The sequence below is a fragment of the Pygocentrus nattereri genome, chromosome 25 (assembly GCF_015220715.1).
Source record: "Pygocentrus nattereri isolate fPygNat1 chromosome 25, fPygNat1.pri, whole genome shotgun sequence".
NCBI lineage: Eukaryota > Metazoa > Chordata > Actinopteri > Characiformes > Serrasalmidae > Pygocentrus > Pygocentrus nattereri.
The window spans coordinates 2,579,309-2,602,500 of record NC_051235.1 but is presented as its reverse complement, the minus strand read 5'-3'; the positions used below and the strand labels follow the sequence as shown (position 1 = coordinate 2,602,500).

General features: G+C 44.3%; 1 protein-coding gene across 2 annotated transcripts in view; it reads right to left on the bottom strand.

Annotated features, from left to right (window-relative positions):
• Positions 1-23,192, bottom strand: part of cntnap5b (contactin associated protein family member 5b) — a 134,412-nt gene that overhangs the window by 45,780 nt on the left and 65,440 nt on the right. For both annotated transcript variants that reach the window (XM_037534625.1, XM_037534626.1), the window contains 4 exons: positions 16,853-17,141; positions 16,005-16,148; positions 13,448-13,619; positions 4,546-4,652 (listed from right to left, as the gene is read on the bottom strand). In XM_037534625.1, coding sequence (XP_037390522.1) covers positions 4,546-4,652; positions 13,448-13,619; positions 16,005-16,148; positions 16,853-17,141 — 712 coding nt within the window. The remainder of the gene's footprint in view (positions 1-4,545; positions 4,653-13,447; positions 13,620-16,004; positions 16,149-16,852; positions 17,142-23,192) is intronic.

Here is a 23,192-nt window from a genome sequence, read left to right as displayed (position 1 = left end):
AAGTGGACAACTACATAGTGAAAATATAAGGTGTTTCTAATAAAGTGGCCAGTTAGTAGAAGCAGAAAGTGGTGTTTCTAATAAAGTGGCCAGTGAGTGGAAGCAGAAGGTGAGTGTTTCTAATAAAGTGGCCAGTGTGTAACAGTGCTCTGTGCGGATGGTCTCTGGAGACTCTGCCCTGCAGATATTTGTGTTTTTCCTGCACTAACAAACCTGACTCAGGTCATCTGCTTTGAAAGCCCTTGTGTGCTGAGTTGTGTGTAGGAAGAGAACAAACAAGTGATTCGAGCCACTATTTCAAAGCTTTGATCTTCTCTGGTCCCGTGGGGTTAGACGTGATCTCATCAGGAGAATATACAGCGGTGGACAGCTTACTCTAAAACTCGGCCCCAGATTCCTTTAGTTCATGCTCACGTAATGTCCAGAGTACAATCAGTAACACAAGACAACCAAGCCATCAAGCTGCAGGTATATCTTCTCAGATGTTCAGTCATGCTAACTTATCACATCCATGCCCCAATGTTGCTTGATGTTCATTGGTCAATGCTGATGAGCGCCCCATCGATCCCCTACTTTCAGCTTGGCCTTTACGAGGTATTGAATTCGTTGTGAAATCGGCTTCTTCTCCCTAACAAGTCGTCATTCCCACCATCATTTGGCCCAGAGATTCTCCTGGATGCCAGGACGTTAAACACTTGCAGGTCTTCCGTGGTGTTTATGCCTTGAAACACCTCTTAATGTGTTACATTGTTTCTGATTTCAAGACAATGAAATAAAATGTTGTGGAAAGTGTGTCAATCCAATACCATAAAACTAGAGAAATTCTACTGAAAACATAAGCGGAAATATTCATTTGTGACTTTGATGAAAAGTTGCTGTCGTGTTCATTAATTACATCATCATGCACCCGGTGAGCACCCGGGGGTTAGGTGTCTTTCTCAAGGACATCTCAGTCATGTGTTGTCGGCTCTGGGGATCAAACTGGCGACCTTCCGGTCACGAGGCTGGGTCCCTAACCTCCAGCCCATGACTGCCCCTGGACATGACAACACAGTCACCTTAGAGAACATAACAAGTGAGGGGTCGCTGGAAAGTGCAAGTCAGGCACAGCTGCCCCACTGGCTTGTAGAATTTACTTTGCTGTCTCAGCTGATCTACAGAGCTTAAAAGACCAGACATGAAATAAAAAGTCATTTGGTGTTTGGAGAGGAGCATAACGCCCTGTAATCCTCTAAGGTTTGACGTCGGTTACTCTTATTTTCTTAGAGTTATGGCGCTCTAAACTTCTCTGGCTCTCCGGACCTCCACCACAGGTGAACATTTCGGCAAGCATGTCCAGGGTGCACCTAAGTCAGGTATAAATATGCTAGATTCCCGAGTTCGTGTCTCTGGTTCCTGAAAGGCTAGCAAAGCGATTCACGCTCTGCTGACCTGTGGAGATCAGTTTTGTTGTAACCTTTCTCTGCCCGTCTACAGTGTTTTCAACTTCAGACATTGACCATCACTGTCTCTGCAGTAAAACGTCCTATGTGGTTAGATAGGAAGCATAGCGCCCTGTAATCCTGTAAAGTTTGAAGTCGGTTCCTGGTACTTTTGCAAAGTTATGGTGCTCTAATTTTCTCAGGCTCCCTGGACCTCCACCATGGGCAACCATCTCGGCGAGGCTGCCTTGAGTGCGCCTAAGTCAGATACAAATTAGCGAGACTTCGGGGTCTATTTCTCTAGCTCCCCGAAGGCTTGCAGTGTGATCCAGGGCTTGATGGCAAGGGCATGGCACGCTCTGCTGACCTATAGAGCTTGGCTTCATCTCCGATTTGAAAAATCGGCTTCTCTTTTCGTGTGGTTCTTTTCATGACATCACCAGCGATCAGTCGATGCCGACTCAACTTTCATCACATAACTGTCGACTTGGAAACATCTGAAGTCATTCAAGTCCCACAGTGTCATTCTCATTTTCCAATTATACCCCACCTGTGGAGTCGCAGTCAGGTGTGATAGACCAGGTAAAACACCAAACTAGTTGCTTGTATTTGCAAACTCTACTTCAGCGCACTGTAAAGGGCTCTTTGACTAATTTGCCTCATTTTATTGAAATGAAGACTTTGCTGTAGTACGTTGCGGCATGCACCCGTCCCCGGGGCCCCAATGACGGCTGCAAGAGCTGGCAGGAAGGTGGGGTCTGAACTCCAAGTGGGAGAACCCTGGCAAGGATGGCGAGAGGAGGGGAGAGGGGAAGCATGAGTGAGTGGGGGGTGGTGTGCGAGTCCCGAGCCCCACCTCCTGGGCGCTGCCTCCGGTCCTGCAGCAAGGCCACTTTAATTTGCCTTACGTTTGACCAGGATGGCCGTGCTGTCGAGCAGGGTCAGTGACGGGGAGACGGAGCAACAACCTCTCAACAAGCAGCAGCAGCAAGAACAGAGTGCAGAGCGGGAAAATGACTGAAAAGTCCAGTTTGGAAGCCCTGAAAAGCGGCCAGCTTTGGTTTTGGGGTTTTGTTTTGGTTGTCTGGAGGAAAAATAAAGAAAAATGGATGCTGCAACCCTGAGTCCTGCCTCCAGCGTCCTTCCTGAGCCCAGGGTTGCACAGGGCGCACTACATAGATTTTAGTTTCTGATAGTTTACTTGTACAGTCTGCAAAAACAAGCCATTTTCACACTGCATGTACAAATGACCACCTCCTCAGCCTGCCGCAGTCTAGCCCTGCCCACTCACACTGCAGATACACCGAGTGTTTCGCCCTGGACATCTTGAAAGATCTATACACACAGATATATCAAGGGCTTAATTTGTAAATGATGAGGCCTCTCAACACTAAGGTGTTATAACTCTGTCAGGTCGACGGGATGGAGGAGGTCCCGGAACAAAAACCATAACCGAAGTCTGTTAAGACGAGGCATCTGACACCCAGCACCGTGCGAGGTTCTACCATAAAGTGGGTAATGAGGTTCTCAAGCATCAAACTTTCCCATAATGTAAATGAAACAGCTTCCAACATGTGCGTAGCTAATAAACCAATGCGGCAGGCTGGTGGTTTGGCTCAGAGCTAATAAAGTCTTTAGGGAGGTGGCCAGTCAGCGCAGTGGTGGCGCATTCGCGAGTGATAAACAGCGTCAGTGTTGTTTCTGGCGCTGTTTCCGCAGCTGTGCACCCCAAACCGGAGTTGAAAGAGAAATTGTATCCATGGCACAGTGCAGCTTTAACTGAGCCTCGTCACCTTCTGTTATGCAAGATACAATTGTGTGCAAAAGTTTTGGCACCCCTGGTCAAATAACACGCCTTTCTAAGTGAAAAAATATGCTGCTGCAACCTCTACAAAGAAAACGCTTAAACATTACATGTTTTCTGCAGCCCCCGGTGCACAATTATTGGGAAAAAAATGAAACCTAAAATATGAATGGTGTCATCAGTTTTGGGTGGGTTTATACTTTAATGCTTTGTTTTTACCAATATGGTAAATTCAGCAAATAAACAATTAAACCCTTAAAATTCCAGGCGTATTACTCAGCATCTACAGTGACCTTAATGCAAGGTGACTGAGCTAATAAAGCGGCCAGTTAGTGGAAGTGCAAGGTGGGTGTTTCTAATAAAGTGGCCAGTTAGTGGAAGTGCAAGGTGGGTGTTTCTAATAAAGCGGCCAGTTAGTGGAAGTGCAAGGTGGGTGTTTCTAATAAAGCGGCCAGTTAGTGGAAGCAGAAGGTAGGTGTTTCTAATAAAGTGGCCAGTTAGTGGAAGCAGAAGGTAGGTGTTTCTAATAAAGTGGCCAGTTAGTGGAAGCAGAAGGTAGGTGTTTCTAATAAAGTGGCCAGTTAGTGGAAGCAGAAGGTGGGTGTTTCTAATAAAGTGGCCAGTTAGTGGAAGCAGAAGGTAGGTGTTTCTAATAAAGTGGCCAGTGAGTGGAAGCAGAAGGTAGGTGTTTTTAATAAAGTGTCCAGAAAGCACAAGATTTGTGTTTCTAATAAAGTGGCCAGGGACTGGAAACATGAGGTAGGCGTTTCTAATAAAGTGGCCAGTCAGTTGAAGTACAAGGTGGGTGTTTCTAATAAACTGGCCAGTTAGTGAAAGTATATTGTGGGCGTTTCCAGTAAAGTAGTCACATGCTGAAAGTACAAGGCAGGTGATTGTAATAAAACATTAATGAACAGGTGATTGGGCAGGGGCACCCATGGGTTTTCCTTCTGCATCTCTAAGATTGTTGCATAAATTTATGCAAAGTACGAACATGTGATTCACTAAAATGTGCACCGGATGCAGATTATGAAGACCGGTCTGTCTTAAAAGGACAGGAAAAAATAATCAGCCAGTTTAATTCTACACTGACGAGGAAGGTTGGAAAATGAATTATGACTCTTTTAATGTCGCATAAAACCACCATTAGTGAACCGCCGTGAAAGGCTTAAATGTCCCACTATGACTTGGATCAGATGAGCTAGAGCAGAGTAGACAGGGCTCCCCAGGACTGGGGCAGAGAAACTCTGCATTACAGATTCTGTGAGTGTGAGGAGAAAAACTCGTGTTGTTGTCTCAGTGTTTGTTATTTGTACTCACAGTTATGGCAGGTAGCTCCAGTGTAGCCCGTCCCCGAGCAGTCACAGTGGAAGTTGCTCCAGGACTGTGAGCACTCGCCATCGTGCTCACAGTAATTGGGCAAACACCTGCGGATAACATATTCAGACAAACGAGCAGTCAGGTAGGCGACGGAAACATCGGCCTAATGGTGGTTATACACTAAACATAGCAGCTCAAACAGCAAAATCTGATGCAGTTTATACCAGATATTAACACAGAAAACAGTCAAATGATCGCAAGAAACTGAAATTTCACACACTAAATGTCAAATGGTGTTAAAGCATCTTCTACCAACTGGCCACTTTATTAGAAACACCCACCTTGTACTTCCACTCACTGGCCACTTTATTAGAAACACCCACCTTTTACTTCCACTCACTGGCCACTTTATTAGAAACACCCACCTTTTACTTCCACTCACTGGCCACTTTATTAGAAACACCCACCTTGTGCTTCCACTAACTGGCCACTTTATTAGGAACACCCACCTTGTACTTCCACTCACTGGCCACTTTATTAGGAACACCTACCTTGTACTTCCACTAACTGGCCACTTTATTAGGAACACCTACCTTGTACTTCCACTTACTGGCCACTTTATTAGAAACACCCACTTTGTACTTCCACTCACTGGCCACTTTATTAGAAACACCCACCTTGTCCTGCTACTCACTGGTCTGCCTTCTGGTGGAGCTACAAGTGAGGGGTTTCTGGTCTGCACCTCCAGCTCCATAATGTTGCTAACATAGCAGAACGTATCTAAGTGAAGCCTACGTGCTTATGAAGCATGACGAGTCAAAACCCACAACATAACTCACCGAGCAAAGAGTCAAACATGATTACTGAATCACATCGATCTTGCAAATCGAATTACAGTCACGGCAGCATGTTATGGCTGATTTAATACAAGGTTCCTGCTGGTGATTAAACCCTGATTACTGGAAGGAGAGCAGGTAGCTAGGCAAAGGCTGGAAGGATGGAAAAGAAAAGGCATATTTCAGAAGAAGCAGCAGTTTATAGGAATACTGCAGTGGTTTTTAGCCTCATCTCCATCAGCTGCATCTGTAGTGCATGATTGATTAACATGGGCAGTTATTTTAATGCATTTCCCTTCAGTTAGAAAAAGACATAAAAAAACACACATATAATAGCAGCTGGTGGGCTGATGCTGAATGTTTTTGCTCTAAAGTGTCTGCACATTAAGCTGTAAGCCTGTAGATCTTCTTGCACTTATGGGATTATTCTTCCAGAAGAATTGGTGGTAATTGTACTGTTAGAGTGGAATTTGGTCCGAGAACAAAAACATAAATAAAGTATGTTAAAATGGTGCATCTCAGTCACAGCGTGAGCTTCTGCCATAACATGGACATCACCTCTAACAAGCATGTTAATGAGGTTCTCAAGCAACATTGTCGTCATGTAAATCAATCAGCTTCCAACAGCTGAGCAGTTTAACCCCAGGTTTGTTTCACATTCCTCAGCTACTACAGAAACTTCAATGCAATCTAGTAGAGCTATTCTTAGGTTATAGATAGAAGTGTGTAATAAAGCAATAAGCCACGAGAGGCCGTGCGTTACTGTGACTGTATCACAGGGTAGAGTGTTGTTAGGCACGATGCGAAGTGGAGTAACATCACTGTAATGCGCAGCCTCAAGTGGCTTATTGCTTTTATAAAAACTGCGGCCAACCTAAACTATGATAAACACACAACTTTTCAGAACACAATTAAATTATTATTAATAATAATCGATACAGACAGGTATTCCACAAAGGAATGTAGTTCCTTCACAGTATGGTATCATTGCCATGGACCACTGAATGAGCAGGGGTCAATGCTGTGTACTATATTTTTGTCGTTTAACGATGAACACATGAAAACACAGCACTGGTAAATGCAGAAACTTTCACTTTATAAGTGCTTTTTGGTCACCAGAGTACCACCCCGAGTCTCATTTAGCACCAAACCAGCGGCACCCTCTTCTCACGCTGGGGATGGTGGGTGTTTCTAATAAAGTGGCCAGTGAGTGGAAGTACAAGGTTGGTGTTTCTAATAAAGTGGCCAGTTAGCAGAAGTTCAAGGTTGGTGTTTCTAATAAAGTGGCCAGTGAGTGGAAGTACAAGGTGGGTGTTTCTAATAAAGTGGCCAGTTAGCAGAAATTCAAGGTGGGTGTTTCTAATAAAGTGGCCAGTTAGCAGAAATCCAAGGTGGGTGTTTCTAATAAAGTGGCCAGTGAGTGGAAATTCAAGGTGGGTGTTTCTAATAAAGTGGCCAGTTAGCAGAAATTCAAGGTGGGTGTTTCTAATAAAGTGGCCAGTTAGCAGAAATCCAAGGTGGATGTTTCTAATAAAGTGGCCAGTGAGTGGAAATTCAAGGTGGGTGTTTCTAATAAAGTGGCCAGTTAGCAGAAATTCAAGGTGGGTGTTTCTAATAAAGTGGCCAGTTAGCAGAAATTCAAGGTGGGTGTTTCTAATAAAGTGGCCAGTGAGTGGAAGTTCAAGGTGGGTGTTTCTAATAAAGTGGATGGTTAGTGGAAGTTAGCATCTGACCATTGGCTTGTATTACAAATGAATCTCTCTCTCTCTCTCTCTCTCTCTCAGTAGTGATGTGTGTGTATAATCTGATACAGAAGGAAAGAGAAGCTCTGGCCGTTCCAGCTGACTGCCTGCTGTCTATACAGTGTTCATCATATTAACTGTCTGTCAATAAATCTTCTCTCAGTGACCCCCACCCCCCTTCTCCTCAGCCCCCCACCCCCTCGCTCTGAGTCAGAATAAACTGAGGGTCATGATACTGGACTTCAGAGCTTCACTGCATTGGTACTATACAGTATAGCTCAGGGTCAGAACCACGGACAGCACCCGTCACCGCAACCCAACACAGCAGAGCAGGACTGTACCTAATTATGAACTTTATTTACTAATAAGCGTTTTTTATATTGCACCCACGTTGAAAAAAATTGGGACAGGGCAATGTAAGACAGAAGACTGTGGAATGAGCACGTGGGGCAGTCATGGGTTGGAGGTTAGGGAACCGGCCCTGTGACTGGAAGGTCGCCGGTTCGATCCCCAGAGTCGACAGTATGTGACTGAGGTGTCCTTGAGCAAGACACCTAACCCTAATCCCTGGGTGCTGCGGATAGGGCTGAACACCACTCCGGGCAAGTGTGCTCACTAGCCTGTATGTGGTGTTTCACTGCGTGGATGGTTTACATGCGGAGGTGAAAATTCCCCGTTGTGGGATTAATAAGGGTTGCTTAATCTTTAGAAACACTTGCTTTACACAGGTAAAAGTGTGAACAGGTAACAGGTGATGCTGTCGTAACTGAGTAAACAAGCAGCATATACAAAAAGCTCAATCGTCACTTTGTAAGAAGCTGAGTGAGCAAATGAGACCAATTGTTTAAGAAGGACATCTTGCATATCTACAAATTCAAAGCAGAAGCCAAATATCAACAACACAGAGAAACACTGCCGACTTCTCTGGGCTAAAGCTCATCTGAGATGGACTGACACGCAGTGGAAACGTATGCTGTGGTGTGACGGGTCCACCTTTCAGTGTGTTTTTGGAAGTAATGGATGTCATGTTCTTGGACTAAAGAGCAAAAGGATCATCCAGACTTTTACCAGTTTAAAGTTCAGAATCCAAAATCTGTCAGGTGGGTGACAGATAATGGGGGGGGGTTAGTGGGTAACCTGCACATCTGTGAAGACACCATTGGTGCTAAGTAGTAAATACACAGAAAAGGGAGCGAGAGAGATAAAAAGAGAGAGAGTGAGAGAGAGAGAGAGGAAACAGGAAAGGCTTCTGGGGGATGTGTGTGTATATGAGGTTTTTAGAAGGAGTGGGGGGGCTTCTGGGGGATGTGTGTGAGAGGTTTTCAGGAGCTGAGACCTCTGGCTGTTGGCCAAGTTGGCATCGATCAGGCCGATGAAGCCACAGCCCGCCAGGTGGGCAGGAGGGGGACGCTAGGCTAGGCAATGCTACGCTATGCTAGCTCTTCATCAATAATTTACACATCAGAGGAAGTCCACCTCTAATCAATGAGCTTTGATGTCAGTGGGTAACATTTCCATGAAGACAATGATCTAAGCAGGGGCAGAGTGTCTAAGGTTCCACATATGATCCAAACATCAATTTATAATATCAGTTATAAATACACACAAAGTTTCGTGACAAACAGGACGTTCAGGATGGAAACTCTTCATCATCCGTGCAAGCAACCGTACCAAAATACAGCACTGGGCGACATTCTGAGGCCACTCTGTTCCAGCATCCATTCTTCTCAGGATCCTCACTTTCAGCTCCTCAAAGAAACTGCAGACACGCCTCCAAAGTTCAGTCTGAGAAGCTGGTTGATTTTCTGAAGTGATCAAACCCCTTCAGTGGTGCTGAGGTCTGGACTCTGGGGCTCCTTTTCTCAGTGAGGTTCTTCTTGATCAGCTACACGTCCTTTCAGACCCACAGCGCTGAGTGATCTTCTCACAATGGAAGGATGGACAGAAACACCTGTGGATTGCTCCCTTAGCTATTAAACCTTTTAACGAAATTCAATTGACTATTGGGTTCAGTTTCACTATTCACGCCGAGACATGATCACTGCCAGACCTGTCAACAAAAACATCACTTAAATAGAACCTGTCTGGCAATGTGAAGCAGCTAGAAGGTCTCAAAAGCAGCACATGATGCCACGTTCTCATGAGATCCAAATAGAGATATGAAGTAATTGAAATCTTCAAGTCTGGAAATCCATTGATAAGTCTAGATCTAGATGACTGCCAGGATATTTGGGATTATATTGTATGGACTGAAGAGTCAAAGGTGGAACTCTTTGGAAGACATGGGTCCAGTTACAGCAGTCATGGGCTGGAGGTCAGGGAACCAGCCCTGTGACCGGAAGGTCGCCGGTTCGATCCCCAGTGCAGACAGTCCATGACTAAGGTGTCCTTGAGCAAGACACCTAACCCCCAACTGCTCCCCAGGTGACGTGGATAGGGCTGCCCACCGCTCTGGGCAAGTGTACTCACTGCCGAACTGTAGTGTGTGTGTGTGTGTGTGTGTGTGTGTGTGTGTGTGTGTGTGTGTGTGTGTGTGTGGTGTTTCACTTCATGGATGGGTTAAATGTGGAGATGGAATTTCCCTGTTTGTGGGATTATAAAAACATCACTTAAACTCAAGCTGACACCGCATTTCATCATAAGAACGTCATACCAACAGTGAAACATGGTGGTGGTAGTGTAATGATCTGGAACTACTCTGCTTCTGCAGGACCTGGATGATTTGTCATAATTGATGGAACCATGAATTCTGCTCTCTATCAGAAAATCCTGAAGGAAAAGCTTCATCTGAATCTCAGTTGGATTCTGCAGCAGGACAATGATCCGAAGCACTCAAGCCAGTCCACCTCTGAATGGCTCAAAAGAAACGAAACAAAGGTTTGGAGTGGCCGAGTCAAAGTCCTGACTTGAATCCCATTGAGATGTTGAGGCAAGACCTTAAATAGGCAGTTCTTGGGCGAAAACCCTCCAAAGTAGCCAAATTAAAATAATTCTGCAACAACAAATTCACCAGCCTCAGCCAACAAGCTGCTTCAGAAACTCCTGACCTGGCGCACTGAGGATGACTATGGTGGAGAGCGGTGGTGCTGAACAGGATTAGTGAATCAGATGGGATTAGAGGAAGGGAAATGAGGAGGAATCTTCAATGCTGAAACAATCAATCAATCAATTACAGACTTACTCTAATTATGGATCTAAAACCCCAGGACAGAAACTGGCCCAGGCTGCTAGAATGGATGACTCCGCTGCTGTGTGCTTGAGGTGCAGCTGACAGTCCTACAGGGATGCACTGGGATCAAAGACGGCCTCTACCCAGACCGTACCAAGTGGCTCAGATGTACGGTTCCTGGAACAGTTCTATGTAGGGCAGGGCTTACAGCTGAGTGTTTGGCTCTTTTTTAGTTTAGTTTGGGGCTTATAGTCTGCTATTTGGATTTTTGCAATGGGGAGGGGCTTATAGTTGTTTGGATTTGGACTTGGAGAAGGGCTAATATTTGAATGGATTTGGGTGGTGGGAGGGGCTTATATTCATCAGTTTGGACTTTTGGCATGGAGAGGGGCTTATAGATTGAATTTTGGTGGTGGTGGGGGGCTCACATTGGTTGCTTGGATTTTTGTGGTGGGGAGGGGCTTATAGTTATATTAAACTGTTAGGGAGGGGCTTATAGTTGTTTGGAATTCGACTTGAGGAGGGGCTTATAGTTGTTTGGATATGGGTGGTGGGGAGGGGCTTTTATTCATTTGTTTGGAATTTTTGGCATGGAGAAGGGCTTATAGCCGGTTGTATTTTGTCAGTGGGGGAGGGGCTTAGAGCTGGATCATGGTGCATTGAGAATTCAGTGTGTGCATCTCTCTCTCTCTCTCTCTCTCTCTCTCTCTCTCTGGCTGGCAGATAGAGTGATCCATCGGGAATTCTCTAGTCCATCCCTGCAGTCAGTGGAAGTGGAATTTTAAATATTGTTCTCCAAGGTCACAGCTGACCCAGAGCTCCATGGACTCCATCCTAAAACAACAGCACCCCCACACTCCCCAGACACTGCCCCCCCACACACATTCTCCAAATATTCTCTGCGTTCTAACAGTGCCAGCAGGCTGATCCAGGGGCTAATTCACAGTCCAGCCAGCCCTGCCAATGGCTATTTACCCCTCTGCCAAAAAAGAGTATTAGCTGGAGTGAGGAACTGGCTGACTGTGTGCCAAAGAGAGGAGATTGACAGTAGAAAATCAACCTTTATTTCTGCCTCTCTCTGCCTCTGTAAGCAGTAAGTGGCAGCTGCAGGGGGGCTGTGGGTGGGTGAAAACTTTGGTTTCAGATGTTGTAAGACTTTCTGCTAGTTTATATACAGTAGCTGGTATATTGCAATGTAGATTGCCGAGGGGGCAGACGCACCCCCAGACTGGCAAAAATCAGAAAATAAAACATGATAAGAGGAAAGTTTGTGAACAAAATTTAAGCTGGCTTGACAAAACAGTTGCTATGGCATTGCAGGTGGTTGCTAAGGTGTTGCTAGGGCACTGCTATGTCATTACAGGTGTTGCTAGGGAATTGCTATGGCATTGCAGTTGGCTGCTAAGGTGTTGCTATGGCATCGCAGGTGGTTGCTATGACATTGCAGGTGGTTGCTAAGGTGTTGCTAGGGCATTGCTATAGCATCGCTGGTGACTGCTAAGGTGTTGCTAGGGCATTGCTATGGCATTGCAGATGGTTGCTAAGGGGTTGCTAAGGCATTGCTATGGTGTAGTGTAGGGCATTTAGCCAGGTGGGGATTGAACCCCAGTCTGCAGTGTAGAAAGCAGAGGTGTTACCCACTACACTAAACAACAGCCTTCAATTTTGTCAGCCTTGTAAAATTCTGGAATGTCTTCAGGAACATGGGAATTCCAGGGCACCTCATTGTTGAGGAACCTATACACTGATCACCAAGCAATGGTAAGGAAAGAAAATGGATAAAAATAAATAAATAAACAAACAGATCAATAAATAAATACTGACCCTAAGGAATCAGACAAGGCTGCCCACTATCTCCATTCCTGTTCAACCATCACGGCACTTTATGACACATCCTGTTTGATGTAAACTTTTCAAACAATTCAATCACAAAAAAATTGCAGAACCGTTTAAAATTTCCACAGGTATAAACATGCATTTAAATTTTTGTCAAGTTATCTGCCTCGATTTTAGTCCCCAATTTTGAAATATGACATTCTGAAAGGTGAATTTTAAGAAAAGAGATTAATCATTTGGGAAACTTCTACATCTCCGTTCATCACTCAGGACATATCTACCATTTATAACAGGCACCCTTTAAATAGAGGGTTCTTTTAAAGGTTCTGAAGAACACAGAGGTTCTACACACTACCAGTTCTAGATAGGTCATGTAAAACCTTTTTTTAAAAAAGAGCGCCCAAAAGGGTTCTTCTATTATTACAAGCTTGACATCATAACTATAGCAGAACCCTTTTGGGCGCTGCACAGAACCATACACAGCACCTTCTGAATCGGTCCAAAGAGCCATTTCACCATGCATAGAACTGTTTAAGCATGAAATGGTTCTGCGTAGAACCCGTGGTTTTAAATGGAATCATTGGCTTCACTGAAGAACCATCCATTTGAAGTGATTTCCACAGCAGCATCACATACTGATCAATGAAATCAAGATTTACAACAGAATTTGGTTTAGTGTTCAGGAATATTGATCCCAGACTTTTGAACGGTAGCGTTAGCATGGAGAAGTAGGGCAGAGGAACCCGTCTGCTGATTCTGCTATCCGATAGAATCTGCTGCCGTCTATTCTTTGTAAAGAGAGGACACACATACCCCACGCGCTCATTAAGAACCACTTGCCCAGGTGCTATTTCTCTGAACAACGGCTCTAATCTCCACTCTCCCGCTCGCTAATTACCGCTAATTCTACTCTCCTCTTTTAAACACCCTACAGAAAGCGCTAAAGGTTATATCCATTGTTCAGAAGCTCCTCTATTACAGAAAACGCTTGAGTGGAATACGTTTTGGCCATTTAGAGACTTGTTTATTATGCGCAAATTGTAAAAAACGACAGCTACGCGTCCTTATTGGAGAGACGCGGCTGATTAGCACAGCAGAAATGAGCATGTTTCAGAGATTCGCAAGGGAAAGAAGTTGTGCAGAAATCGTCTTGCAATTCAAAACGCTCCTTTCCCTGGACGCCTTCTTGTTTTGACACTTTGTCTTGCCCTCGTCTCTCATTTAGTCCTAATAAGCAAACTGAAGTCACCCATCTGACACAGCGGAGCTACTTAGCATATCAAAGAATTCACCCAATTAGCATATCAAGGTGACGGTACCTGTCCCGGATGCCACAGATGTCAATTTGGAGCTCGCTGTAGTTACCAAGAATGCCTTGCTGCACACGGTACAAGTCGACTGGATGGTTGTTGATGATGATGGTACGCATGCAGCCTTGAAAGGCCAGCGTGGGGTTCCGGCAGCCCTGATTGGCCATTGCTGCTGGACATCCTGGTAAAAAAAAGACAATGACAATAAAAGAATTCAATTCATGATCGATTTCAGAACCTCTCTTTATGCTTCAGATGGAAACAGGCTTTTTGTGATACTGTGCCTATAAAATGAAATATGCAAATGATCTCTGTTTTCATTATTGGGTTATTTAAAATGCTAGGCTGAAACTCCTCGTGTAACAGTGTAAAAGGGTGGGGCTAAACTGCTGTATAAGGAATGGGTGGGTTGAATTGCTGTAGGCTGAATGGGTGGAGTTAAACTTCTGTGGCTAAAAGGGTGGGGCTAAACTGCTGTAGACTGACTGGGTGAAGCTGGGTGAACTGCTGTAGGGTGAATGGGAGGGGCTAAACTGTTGCAGGCTGAGTGGGAGGGGCTAAACTGTTGCAGGCTGAGTGGGAGGGGCTAAACTAGGTTGAACATGTCTTTGGAACTTAGTTTGAATTTGCTGTTAACTTCTACAGCGTCTACATACTATATCAAAACTAAGAAAAATGCGTTCCTTCTTGATTAAAAGCTCTGGGCCTTTTAATGCTTAGGGAGAAAATGAAGAAATTGCCCAGGACGTTCTTTGTTAATCTAGCAAAAGCACTGATAGCAATACCCCCAAAACCCAAAAGAGCAAATGTCAGGGCAAAAACGACACAGCGGCAAAGCTTAAGGGATAAAAAAAAAATGACAAGACAGCAAAGCTTTGGGTCAGGAATGATAGGGCAGCAAAGCTTCGGGTCAGAAATGATAGGGCAGCAAAGCTTGGCGGCTATATTTATCTGCAAAATGACTGCCCCATCAGTCACCGTAAGTGAAGGTTGCAAACTGCAGACTCGTGACACTGTAGAACGCCATCTGCTCTTCCACTGATTAAGCATCAGACACAGAAAACACAGCACATGCACTCACTCCTGTCTGCAAAAGCTGTCTGGACTAATGAAGAAGTTCTGACATTGAATGCCCCCATGAAAACTTACAAGTCTAGTATGGAAACCTTAGGAAGGCCTTCTGTAGTGCAGTCCTGAATCACAAATTCACTTCATTATACTTTCCTTACCTCAACCTGGCGCCTACACTCTCCGAAACGAGGTACTAATCTCACAGGGGGAGTCCCTCTTTTGTCCCTAGGGTGGTTCCCTCAAGGCTCCATCTCAGTACCTTTAGTCAGGGAACATAACTGAACCATAATCTACTGAAATGATCTGTTCTAAGCTGTACCGACTCCACACACCCGCCTCGCCTCCAGGCTTTTATTCTACTGTTCTGTTTTAAAACATTTGGTTATGAAAAGATGCAAATGCCTTATTCAAATAATGTGCCTTACATTACAGAAGAAGACTGTATGGGGTGCTACATGCAGCAAACGCAGTGCGTAAAGAGGCACCTTGAAATTCTATTGCTAGCACGTAGTTTGGATAGCAAGTATGATGCCTAAGAGGTTAAGAAACCGACCCTGTGACCAGAAGGTCGCCGGTTCGATCCCCAGATCTGTCAGTACATGACTCAGGTGTCCTTGAGCAAGACACCTAACCCCCAACTGTTCCCTGGGCACTACAGATAAGGCTGCCCACCCTTCTGGGCAAGTGTGCTTCACTTCATGGATGGCTTAAATGCCGAGGTGAAATCCCCCCGTTGTGGGACTAGTAAGGGTCACTTAATCTTAGTGGCTAATAACAATACCAAACTAAATTTCGCATTCCCCCAGACTTGAAACTTTGAGTTGATCTTGCCTTCTAGAGACTTTGACGAAACTCAAAACTTGACTTAAATCCATTCCCAAGAGACTCGAGACTCAATTTGGAGTCACATCCTAGAGGCTCAAAACTCAACTCAGACTCACTCCCAAGAGACTAAAGACTTGATTCAGACTCACAAGCCAGAGGCTCAGAACTCGACTAAGACTCACTCCCAAGAGACTTGAGAGTCGATTCAGACTCGCAAGCCAGAGACTCAAAACTTGACTCAGGCTTGAAATCAGAACTTGAAATCTGAGAGATTCAACTCAAACTCACAACCCAGAGACTTGACTCAGGTTTGCATCCCAAAGATTCAAATGTGACTCCCATCCCAAAAAACTGAAGCGATGGAAACAAACTATGAACGTCTCTGTACTTGTACTCCTTCTTTGAATTAATAAGCAAATACTGCTAAATCTACTGAACATGCAGCAATTCTTCATTACATTTAAAATTTTCCAAGAACATAAATCAATACTAAATACAAGAAAGAACATTCTCTGAATTTGCATCATGAGTACATTAGGGGGTTTTCAACATGACCAATAACCAAGTAAAGTAGGTCAGCATTATTAGTAACTCTGGACTAAGAGCTTGGAGTTTCAAGGCAGTAGCACTAATAACGTTAGCACTGGCCATGCATCAGCGTTAGCATTACCTCCAATCAGCACAGTGCTCCCAAGCTGAGCATGATCTCCAAGCAGCATGCTGGAAGCTGGCTCATTGTCCACAGAGACAGATGCCTGGAGGCCATTAAGACTGACCAGTATGGAGTGCCACTGACCATTACTCAGACCCTGACCTAGACAGGACATAACAACACATTAGCATGTAGGGTTAGAACTATATATTTAGATACAGTACTGTGACCACACCTTTGTTTATTGAATGTCCAGTCAACAGAGACAAGTACAAGTTATTTCATGTTTTTCAGTATTAAATGTGACCATCGTCAGATCACTTATGAGTGTCAACGCATTTTATACTGTTCTAATGGTCAGTAAAAACATAAACCACTGCGATAAACCCTTATATTTTAGCCATATATCAACATATTTATTAAAATTGTTGTATTAGCTAAGAGACTGTTGGAGAATATGAGATATACTATATGGACAAAAGTATTCAACAGGAATGGGTGTGGCTGAAACACCTGAGGAGGAGTGTCCCAATATTTTTGCCTGTGGATTGGTAGCCTTCTAACTGAATTGGCCTCTTGGGGTCAAAGCGCTTATGACAGGCAAATTTTTAGCCAGCAATTATTATATTATCTGGTTCACGAAGGGTAAAGGAACCAAAAAACAGCTGCCCCCTACAGGTCACAGCTGGTGTAACATGCTTAATGTTAGCCAATACATTGTTTTTCAAGTTACCTGTCTGGTTTCCTCCGAACTGGTTTTTGATGGCTGAAAGTGGCACTAGAGATATTTGATATATTCTTTGGTTAAACAGGCAGAAAACATAATAAAGCTGAAGTTACTCCAACAAACATGCGCTGCTCCTCACCGACTGTTATCTCGGCGCTCTGTACAGCTGATCTGTAGTGCGTAAGGCGGAGCTGTCCGTCAGCGAGCAGCAGCAGCAGTCTCTCGGACCGCTGCAGGCCACTCCACAGCAGCAGCCCGTCTCTGTTCCACGTCCGAAAGTGAAACCCGGCCGACCACCTGCCGGACACACCCTCGCCCTCTGCCCCCTCCGCAGCAGGGTCCGCCGGGAGCTGCAGGAAGCTGCTGCTGGAGCTCAGGAAGGTGGCTGACACCGCTGTGGGCTCAGAGCAGGAGAAGGTCACGTTGCCCTAAAACAGCACACAGCAGGAAGTGATGTAAGAGGATTCCCCACCAAATGCCACTCATTAGACCCCGACCACGGGAGGTCAATGCAGGGGTTTGTACCGAGAACCCTGGAATCACTGTTCTGATTAATATGGAACCAATTTTTGTTGCAGATACATGAAATGATTCTAATATGATGCTGAAATTGGACAAGCGTCCAACAACTGACAGTAAGCTGAGAATAAAATGAATACATACACCCTTATAAAGGTGCTTCTTCCAGGGTCTTTTAGCCAAGAAAATGGTTCTATACAGAACCCGGAACACGCAAAGAACCCTTTGCATGATGAAACAGTTCTTCCGATTGATGGAGAATGCATTGTATACAGTTCTATATGGAATCTTTGTGAAAAGAGTTCTATACAGCACAACAAGGGTTCTTCTGTTGTCACAGGCTTGACATTGTAACAATAGAAGAACCCTTTTTAGTGCTATATAGAACTTTTTTCAAAAAAAGACTTAGACAGAACCATTTAAACATTCTCCGTCAATCTGAACAACGATTTAACCTTTAAGGGGTCTTAGAATGTTCAGGGGTCTATATAGAACCACTTTCTTGACTAAAAGACCCTTGAAGAATAATCTTTTTTAAGGGTGCAGAATGTCATATTGATCAAACGGCTATTCATTGTAAGAAGTGTAAAAAAAAACAGGTCATTACAGGTTATTATTTTATAACATTTACTATTTTTATCGTCATCATTTTTTAATGTTCCCAAAGTTCTTTAAAATCTTAATAAACCATCCATTTGTATTTTGCATAAGTTAAAACATTTCAATCTGCACTGTTTAAGGTATTATTGAATAACGATTATTATTTCAATTATTAAGACAAATTTCAAACTGTTGAAAGTGTTGGTACCACATATCATATTAAAGCCTCATTCCATTTCACTGCTACAAAATGCTCATCTGCCTTTTACACTTTATCATGATTAATAGACCAATAGAAACTAACACAAATCTGCTGAGGTGTTGCTAGGCAACTGATATGGAGCCCCGGGTGGTTGCTAAGGTGTTGCTAGGCAACTGATATGGTGTCCCAGATGGTTGCTAAGGTATTGCTAAGCAACAGATATGGAATCCCAGGTAGCTGATAAGTTGTTGCTAGGCAACTGATATGGTGTTCCAGGTGGCAGCTAATGTGTGGCTAGGCAATTGATATGGTGTCCTAGATGGCTGCTAAGGTGTTACTAGGCAATTGATATGGTTTCCCAGGTGGTTGCTAAGATGTTGTTTGGCCATTGCTATGGAATCCTAGGTAGCTGTTCAGGTGTTGCTAGGCAATTGATATGGAATCCCAGGTAGCTGCTCAGGTGTTGGTAGACAACTGATATGTTGTCCCAGGTGCTTGCCAAGGTGTTGCTAGGCAATTGATATAGTTTCCCAGGTGGTTGCTAAGATGTTGCTTGGCAGTTGATATGAATGCCAGGTAGCTGCTCAGGTGTTGCTAGACAACTGATATGTTGTCCCAGGTGCTTGCTAAGTTGTTGCTAGGCAATTGATATGGTTTCCCAGATGGTTGCTAAGATGTTGCTCGGCGGTTGATATGGAATCCCAGGTAGCTGATAAGGTGTTGCTAGGCCATTGCTATGGAATTCTAGGTAGCTGCTCAGGTGTTGCTAGGCAACTGATATGGTGTCCAAGGTGGATACCATATGTATTTGTTCTGTCAACATTCTGCCATTCATGCCAATGGGGAAATAAAACCTGTGTTTGAACACACAAGGCGAAACCGTAGGCAGGTGTACTGCAACCGGCCCTATTCTGGCATGCATGCCTGACACCTGCCCAGTAGTCAACTAACACTCATAAAATTAATAATCGGCCTAGAACTGTCTGTGACCTGTGAAAATGTCTCTGAATGTCTTTATGGCTATGAAAATATACATGAGGTGAGTCTAATCTTTTGACTGGGACTATATATAGTCATATAACACTAGCACAATAATAATGACACATCACAACTGCTCAGGACGGCATCTAAGACCTCGCGCTGCCTTGGTGTGTGTAGTTTGGCAGTCTGCAGGGTTTGTTGTTGGTCTTCCCAGACGGATATTAAGCCTAGTCCATTCTATGTAAAATCTCCATTGACAATGGTATGTATTCCAGGACTAGGCTTGACCCAGGACACTCACCCCGTCTTTGTCTTTTGGCTCCTTTAAAGGTTTCATGATGTACATGATTTCTGGATCTGGATCTGGTCTTGCTTGGTGAAAAAAAAGCATTGCAAAAAAGCAGCAGAAAATTTTTAAAGCAAAATCTGTTCCAGAGAAAAAAGATCCTTCGCTTCCTTTGCCTGTTTGTTCATACAGACAGTCCTTCCCACACATTCGCACCCAAACAAACACACTTTTTGTGTTTCGCGCTGACAGCTTTTCAGCGGCGGGCTCCAGGGAGGCCAGAGCAAAGTCAAATGTCAGGGCCTCGGTGACTGCAGGTCTCCACGGCAACAGGAGAGACTTTTGGACTTAGACATGTCGAATAGCAGTGGTGCATGCAGCAGAAAGTTCAATGATGCAACTTCCTGTGTGCTCCCAGACAGCCAGCCGCCCCTGACTCCACCCAGCTGGCCATCACAGCTCCAAACATAGCAACTATACTGAAACGGATACTGACACAACCAATACGAGCTATTTTTAATTTGAAGCTCTTGATGTGGCCACTGAAAAGTGCTGCGGCCAAACTGCTTCAACAAACACTCTGCTTTGTGGCTTAATTACATGAGGGGGCGCAGTTGCGCTGGCGCCTGGCACAGCGAGGCCCCAGATGACCGGCCCTCTGAAATCTTTATTGTGCCCCTCAGAAGCTGACATAATATTCCATAATTCCTGACATTCCTTCCAACCAACATATCTCACCAGGGGTCCTCCCTCAACTCTACACAGACACAACTGAAGTCTATTTAATTCCCTCTTATGCATAACATGGCTAATCTATGGTGACCACTTTCAAATGGATCATTCACAACCTGCAACATCGCTCAATCATGATTTCTAAAACCTTTAAAGATCAAAATGACCACAAACCCTGTATTCAAACATTGTATTTGAGAAATGTAGGTTTCTGTCAAGAAAAAAAAACAGGTCTTTTCTTCAAGAAACGCTACCTGCAAATGAGACGTGTGAGTGTGGAGAACTTCCAAATAATTCACTTCCAAGTCTGGACATAATGTAAAAGTTCTCGAAGGAAACTTTACAATGCTATAGAACCTTACCTGACTCTTTAGATGCCCTTCAAGCTTTGAGCCAAGCTTCTTCCAATTCCTTAAAAGAAATCCCAACAAGAAAACCCCACACTGTTACCATATCTAGGGAGGAAAGAATCCCGGTCCTTGTCTCTGATACGGTTGAGGCAGGAGGGCTCTTTATAATCTCTCAGTCGTGAAATATTTCCCCATTATCTGATCTTCACCATCCCTGCCTTAGTCATTCTCTCAGGCCGCAGTCTCCCGCTATGATCACTGGCTCAGACGGAGACACCACGCCTCGCTGCCTCGCACTAATTGGGCACCAAAGGCCCCCGAAGGCCCTATCCATTAGCCGCAGAGGCCCAACGCTCTATAATTGAGAGAGAAGAAAATCTTGAGAAAAATCACACGTTTCCGTCATTAAAATCCGCAGGAAGCCCCGTCGGAACCCCCTGCCTGGATGACGGAAACGTCCACCATGCGGAGGCACCATCACTGACGGGTCTTAATATGTGTGGCCGTGATCAGAGACAGGATGGAGGACGCGATGGAGCACGGAGTCTGATCAACATGCATTCATAAAATGACACTTCCTATTTTTCCAGACATCCCTCACGTGTGAAAACGGCCGTGGCGCTAAAATGACTGCAATGATTCTCCTGTGACTCGTCGTCATACCAGGCTATAATCAGATGTTTCACAGATGCCAAAACTTCAGTCGTTTTTTTTTTTTCAGCTCATATTGTCATTTTCCTCTCAGCCAATCAGAGCAAGCCATTTCACACAACATAGAGTGGAACGAAGTAACCGGTTCTACACATACAGAGTTCTCCACTCACTGTCCACTCTATTAGACACTCCTACATTGTCGGTCCACCTTGTAGAGACGACAGCTCATCTGCTGCTGCACAGTTTGTGTTGGTCATCCTCTAGTCCTTCATCAGTGGTCACAGGACGCTGCCCACAGGACACTGTTGGCTGGATATTTTTGGTTAGTGGACTGTTTTCAGTCCAGCAGCGACACTGAGGTGTTTAAAAACTCCAGCAGCACTGCTGTGTCTGATCCACTCAGACCAGCACAACACACACTAACACACCACCACCACGTCAGTGTCACTGCAGTGCTGAGAATGACCCACCACCCAAACAGTACCTGCTCTGTGAGGGTCCATGGGGGTCCTGACCACTGAAGAACAGGGTAACAGAGTATCAGAGAAACAGATGGACTACAGTCTGTAACTGTAGAACTACAGAGTGCAGCTATACAGTAAGTGGAGCTGATAAAGTGGACAGTGAGCGTAGAAACAGGGAGGTGGTCAGAATGTTATGCCTGACCGGTCGGTGTATATAGTAGCAGTCATAGTGAAGGACCTTCCTAAAGTTCCCAGGAACACTGGGCCTCAATCATCAATACCGTCCTAAGGTTTTTCCTTAAATGTGATCTTGAGAAAGGTTCTAAGAAAAAGTCTCGCATTTGCGCTCTTGAGCGTAGGTTCTGTTTTTACCCCCCAAAATGTTCCCGAATGGAAAAGCAAGGGTGGATCGATAATATGCCATTGGAAAATTTATGGAGGTTCGTGCACAGGTGCGTGCAAGATGTTACACAAACATAAATGCATCCATCTCTCTAAGCCACAATCGACAACCAACTCCCCTCCCAATACTGTGACTCCTCCTAATGTTCTCCTTAAGGGGAATGGACTGCTCACTGGACTTCCACCACTTAATCGAGGCATAGCTGACCCTTCAGTCCAGCTCCTACTTCGCTGGACTGTATGTCAGTTTAGTTTATTTTAATATCCAGATGTTAGTCGCCTCTCGCTACACTACTGGTCCATGACTGCGATACTAATAGAAGAGGCCACTTGGACTAAATCCGTCCTCTTCAGGGACCACAGGACAGTCCAGATGTTTGAACTAAGATGGTTATTGAACAGTTTCTACCCACAGGCTGCCAGGCTACTGACTAAGCTGTGAAGCTGTGGCTCCGTCCCCAACTACCACTTCACTCAGTCACTCTGTCAGTGTTATTAATGTATCATATCATCTCTGCTATGGACAATAACATCTTAACACTAAGCCACTTTAAAGACGTACAGCACAGAGTCACTCAAGGCACTTTTAATGTATATTGTCTCTATGTCTTGTGTGTATTGTGTCCATATTTTGTGTATAATTTCTCTAGATTTTGTGTAAACTTAATACATATATATATATATATATCTTTTACTAAGCTACTTTCTGTAGAGTGACCATCTGAGCCTCACCACAAGCATTTCAATGCATAAATGTCCTGACAACGTCCTCCATGTGCAAATAAACTTGATTGTTTATTACATAAATGATGAACTAACCTAACTTTGTGTAAATAGAGCTCAATATAGAAATATGTCCACATATGCAGTCGAGACTGACGCGGCTTTTTTCTGAATTTCTACAAACACCATTTCATTTTATAGTAAATGAGTTTGGGCTGGTTTATGTTTATGAACAGACGCCTACAGATCAACATAGTAAAGGAGCTCATCTGTGATCCTGAGTTTAAAGCCAGTTTTTATTCAACTTAAACTTGGAACTAAGTTGTAAATAAATCTGAAACTGAAACTTTGCTTGTGTGTAAAAAGTGATTTCAGAGCCACTCGGTTCTCCCTGATGGAAACTGTTTACCTTCAGTGTTTTGTGCTTCTGATCATTTTAATAGACGTCAGCGTCACTAATTAATGACGTTCTATTAAAAGACTGGTTTACCAAGAGAGACGCTGGAGGACTTTCACCTGAAATGAGTTCATGAAGCCAGTCTGGTTATAAAAATGATAACAGGACA